Here is a 4,894-nt window from a genome sequence, read left to right as displayed (position 1 = left end):
CACTCAAAACTATATGTATTTCAGCCGTGGGAGAGTGAAATTGAAGCATAAGAAATATGTTTTTATTCCATTTCCTTTTGTATTCGTTCAAGCCTACCTTTCATGTGTCGTCAACATCACATTCAATTATAATTTTTTTTATTTATTCCATTATTAATGATTTGATTCTTGATATTATCAATTAATTCCAAATCTCCATATTCAAATTTTACTATTCATCATGGAATTATGTGTGGCTGTATTTTAAAATAAAATACTGTCACATAAATATATGTGTATATATATATATGTATATATATATACAATTTATGAATCCAGATATTTATTTAATGTAAAACTATTGCATGACACGGCTCATCCCTACTTTGGCAGCTTGTTCGTTTTTTCAATATTCTTTCTAACTGTGTGAATATTAATTATTAGATTGGGGTGATAGAGATTTGTATAGATGATAATATATCAGATTGATCACTAATATTACTACCTAATGGTATAATCTTCGAGATCAAAGTGTTTTTTCTTGAATATATAGATTACTTGAAATAATGGGAAAATGGGGTCGAGCAAGTTTTTATTATTTGGGATTTAAATCTTTTTGAAAATACAATAGCTGGTATCGTGCATTTTTTACGTGAAATGATCGATGGCAAGTTTTATTATTTGGGATTTAAATTTTTTTGAAAATTCAATAGCTGGTATCATGCATTTTTTAAAAATTATGAGAGCAAATGATCTAAATCCTATCATTTGCAGAAGACGAGACATATGAGTAAGCGAGGGGGTATATCTCTAGTGAGACGGTCTCACGAATTTTTATCTGTGAAACGAGTCAATTTTATCGATATTCACAATAAAAAATAATATTCTTAACATAAAAAGTAATATTTTTTAATGGATTATTCAAATAAAATATTCGTCTCACACAAGTTTTTGACAGAAAGAGAGATTGAGAAAAGTGAGTGAGCGTCTAAGTTTAATCTCCTCAACGGGGGAGAATGTTGGAAGCATGGAGGCAAACCCAATGGCGGCAAAAAAAAAAAAAATACTAAACTCCACACCCTTCTAATTAAATCTTTTTCACCCCATAAAAAGAGTTGATTATTATTGTATAATATAATATAATAAAGCACAAAGGAAAATAGGAAAAATCCTCTCTCTCTCTCTTTGTCTCTGGTGAAATCGAATTTTTTGTATTAAGAGTTTTTCATGTGGGATTTCATTTTGATTATTTTGGGGGTACCTGTTCATGAGCGCTAGTGCCTTCATATCTCAGTAACAAGAACTTTTGTGGAGGTGGAGTTTTTCTTGTTTTGGGTTTTAGTGGTTATATCGAAACAAGGCGGAATTTCTTTGTAAGGAACGAGTTCTATGGAAAAAGGAGCTAATAATAGTAGTGGGTTTTGCGGTTCAGACAAGAAATCATCATTCGCCACTGATGTTTGTTTGATGAAGCTACAGGGTACCGAACCATCATTCCCATCCAAGATTTGCATTCATGAAAAAAGTAATCTCCACCATTTTAGTGGCTTTGTTGGTGATGATGGTGGCGGTGGAGGCCGTAGTACCTGTGGTGGAGGTTTGGGGCCCAGTGGCGGCGGAGCTAACGAGGTTGTGGCAAATATATACCTTGACAATGTCTCAACTTCTGGTGGCTGTGCTGAAAAAATAACCAGTACGAGTTTGCAGCCTTTTGAAGTTTTTCCTTATTGTTCTACCACCCGCGACATAAGCACAGGTTAATTAAATATTCTTTCTTTTCTTCCTTTTATAGCCTCTTTCATTATTTCAACGGCGTTGGAATGAGAAAGGTCACTGCAGATTTTTTCTTATGTTCTTTTGCTTTTCTCTTGTGTTGATGTAGGAGGGATGGCGGCGAGTGTGCGATTTCCTTTTACGTTTTCTCAGTGGAAAGAGCTTGAAAGACAAGCTATGATTTATAAGTACATGATAGCATCTGTGCCTGTGCCTGCTGATCTTCTCTTCCCGCTTTCAAGAAATTTTCCGGACTCTTGTGTTACATGTATTGATAAAAATGGCATCTTGTATCTTCTCTGTTCAAAATTTCGCCCTTTCTCTTTGTGTTTTATTTTTAAATCATATTTAATATGGGTTTTTGTTTTATTGAACTGGGATCTGATAGCAGTGGCTGGTGGTGATGGTATGTACAGTGCCAGTTATTCTAAAAAAGGAGATCCAGAACCTGGGAGGTGTAAGAGAACGGATGGCAAGAAATGGAGGTGTTCAAGGGATGTGGCGCCCCAGCAGAAGTACTGTGAACGCCACCTTCACAGAGGCCGTCCCCGTTCAAGAAAGCCTGTGGAAGTTAAAAACAATGCTGAAACTCAAAAGAAAGCACGTCTTGAACAAATCCCACTTCCCACCACAGTTAAAGCCAGTAATGATGCTTCTCAGCAGTTTGCTACTGCATATCAGCCCCATTTTTTGTACAATACTACATGTGATCTCAGTGTCTCTACACCTTCCTCTAAAGGAAATAATAGGTATTACTTTGTTGGATCCAATGAGGGGTGACATGGTGCACTGTGATTTTTAAATTTGATTTCTTTGTGATCTTTGATTCATTGTGTTGAAGGGATATGAGCTTGATGATAGAAAGCGGCATGGCTACATCGGAAGGAAATCAGCTGCAATTACAACATTTGATGGAAGCACACGTTGGAGTAACAAATGAAAGCTCCCCCATTTATAATTTTCATCAAGATTATCCAGAGCAGCAGCTATTGAACTTGCTCCCTTATTCAAATTTATCTGCCACAGAAAACGAGGCCCCATCCAGATTCATTGATGCTTGGTCCACTGACAATCTAAACCGCGAAAATGTAATGGATCGAGAAAGGAGAAATGTTGTCGCGGGTAGTGATGTGAAGGATTTTGATGGGCACCAACCCAAGGATGATCCGGGAAATTCAAGTCCTGCTTCTTGGGAGCCATTTGCCCGTGGAGGGCCGCTTGCCGAGGCCTTGCAACTTGGTTCGCTTGCAATAGGGGAATCGAATCCGGCCTCCCCTTACCGTTCGATCAGCACCCCAGCTACTTCGCCATCCGGAGTTAATTACAGGACATTGTTTTCTAACTCGGATAGCAGTGTCTGCAATAGCCCAACTCTTGCAGCTCCCCCTTCAGAAGTTACATTCCATTGGCTCAATTAGAGCAATGAGAAGCTAAGAAATCCCCCTTGTCACTTTTTTTGTCTCAGTTCTTGAAATATGATATCTGGATTTTGGCTCTTTATTGCTTGAGATATAGGAATAGCTTTGTGTCCTTTGGTTGAATAACTTGGGAATTCAAATACTTCAGTTCAAAATGCATTTTGTTTGTGAATTTGGTAAAAGTGGGTAAGAATTTGATTGTATTTGAACGAGGACTTTGTGTCCCTACTAACACTGGCAATCTTGTTGAGTTTGAAAGTTGGAAACAGTGTTTTTAAAGTAAAACCACACACACACACACACACACAAATGTGATATTTTGGGAGACAGTCCTGTTTAGCTTTCCCCTTGTTAACGATGGAACAAGTTAATGCTTGTGTTGGTAAAAGAAGAGAAGGGAGCAATGTTTTCTAAATTTTGGAACGCAAATTAATTGATGTGTGCATAATAAATTAAATCTTGTTGTGAATTTTTGCTGCATGTATTGAGATACAATCGTTTATAATGTTATAAAAGTTTAAAAAAAAAAAATGAAGTAAAATCACTATATTATAGCTATAGGATTTGATTCTGAACAAAGAACACAACCGTTGAGATGGCCGAGTTGGTCTAAGGCGCCAGATTAAGGTTCTGGTCCGAAAGGGCGTGGGTTCAAATCCCACTCTCAACAACAATCATTCTCTTTTCTTGTATAATATTTTTTATTATTCTTTAAATGAGAATCAAAATATAATCTATACTTCTATACTATTATATTAAGTGTTAGGGCTTTAGAATAACTACCTTTGAGGACACCAAAATACGTAATTCCATAATTACCCTTCTTACTCTACTAAAAACTTTTTGAAGTCACTCCATATTTTAAATATAAAAAATCAAAACAAAACTTCCATTTTAAATCGTACAACTTTTCTAAATCGAAAATAATTTCGTGTTAATTATTTAGTATTATTTACTCAAATTAAAAATAATAATAACACATGCAATGCATGTGCATCTTTTACTAGTTATAAGAAATGGTGAGAGATTACACTACAATTTTGATGAATTTGTTCATAATGGAAGAGCAAAAATGGATATACATATTTTGGTGTCCTTGACGGTTTTTATCATGTCCTCGACTTTAAAAAATAGAAGAGATTAATAATAAACATCAACATTTTTATTTTATTTTTACAGTCACAAATAAGCCATATTCAGACACAATTGTAATTCATCTTCGTGCTAACGCATTTTAATTTTTGAGAAACAAATCTTATTTCACCACACTGATTGATCAACATAGATAGGAAAAAGGGCTTGTAGGATTTTTATACAGTAAGGCTCCGTTTGGTTTGATGGATAGGATAAACTAATGATTAGTACGTAAATGATAAAGAAAATGATTGTGGTAGGATTGTAATATATGGTGTAAAATAATATTATGTTTGATAAGATTTTTAAGTGTAGGATAATTTTGAATTTTTTGATGAACAGACGAAATTGTCCTTCTCCCGGAAAAGATCGGTGGGTGAGTCGGCCGGAGACGGCTGCCGGAAATTACCGACGGATTTTGAAAAACCGTCGCTAATAGCGACGGTTTTCCTGAGAAACTGTCGCCGATCTTGTTTTGAATTATTTTAATTACTAAAAATTTGACATTTTGCGACGGTTTATAATAAAACCGTCGCTAGTTGCGACGGATTTTTTGCAAACCGTCGCTAACCGGCTGTCGGCCGGTGTTC

The 4,894-nt window shown here is 35.7% G+C and overlaps 1 protein-coding gene and 1 non-coding gene across 4 annotated transcripts; both read left to right on the top strand.

Annotated features, from left to right (window-relative positions):
- Nucleotides 1-979: 979 nt before the first annotated feature.
- Nucleotides 980-3,282, top strand: LOC140822656 (growth-regulating factor 8-like). Of its 3 annotated transcripts, none has more exons than XM_073183482.1 (4): nucleotides 982-1,735; nucleotides 1,862-2,020; nucleotides 2,141-2,501; nucleotides 2,594-3,282. In XM_073183482.1, exons 1-4 carry the CDS (start codon nucleotides 1,369-1,371, stop codon nucleotides 3,168-3,170), a joined length of 1,464 nt encoding a protein of 487 aa, XP_073039583.1. In that variant the 5' UTR covers nucleotides 982-1,368; the 3' UTR covers nucleotides 3,171-3,282. The 3 variants fall into 3 exon arrangements, with proteins under 3 accessions (XP_073039582.1, XP_073039583.1, XP_073039584.1); XM_073183483.1 differs by having other exon boundaries at nucleotides 984-1,735; nucleotides 2,144-2,501; XM_073183481.1 differs by having other exon boundaries at nucleotides 980-1,735; nucleotides 1,862-2,501.
- Nucleotides 3,283-3,759: 477 nt separating this feature from the next.
- On the top strand, nucleotides 3,760-3,840 carry TRNAL-AAG (transfer RNA leucine (anticodon AAG)). Its single transcript has one exon. It is a non-coding gene; the product is annotated as a tRNA-Leu (tRNA).
- The last annotated feature ends 1,054 nt before the right edge of the window (nucleotides 3,841-4,894 follow it).

Source organism: Primulina eburnea, unplaced genomic scaffold, assembly GCF_022965805.1.
Source record: "Primulina eburnea isolate SZY01 unplaced genomic scaffold, ASM2296580v1 ctg973_ERROPOS9640904, whole genome shotgun sequence".
Taxonomy (NCBI): Eukaryota; Viridiplantae; Streptophyta; class Magnoliopsida; order Lamiales; family Gesneriaceae; genus Primulina; species Primulina eburnea.
This window is presented reverse-complemented; position numbering and strand designations above follow the sequence as displayed.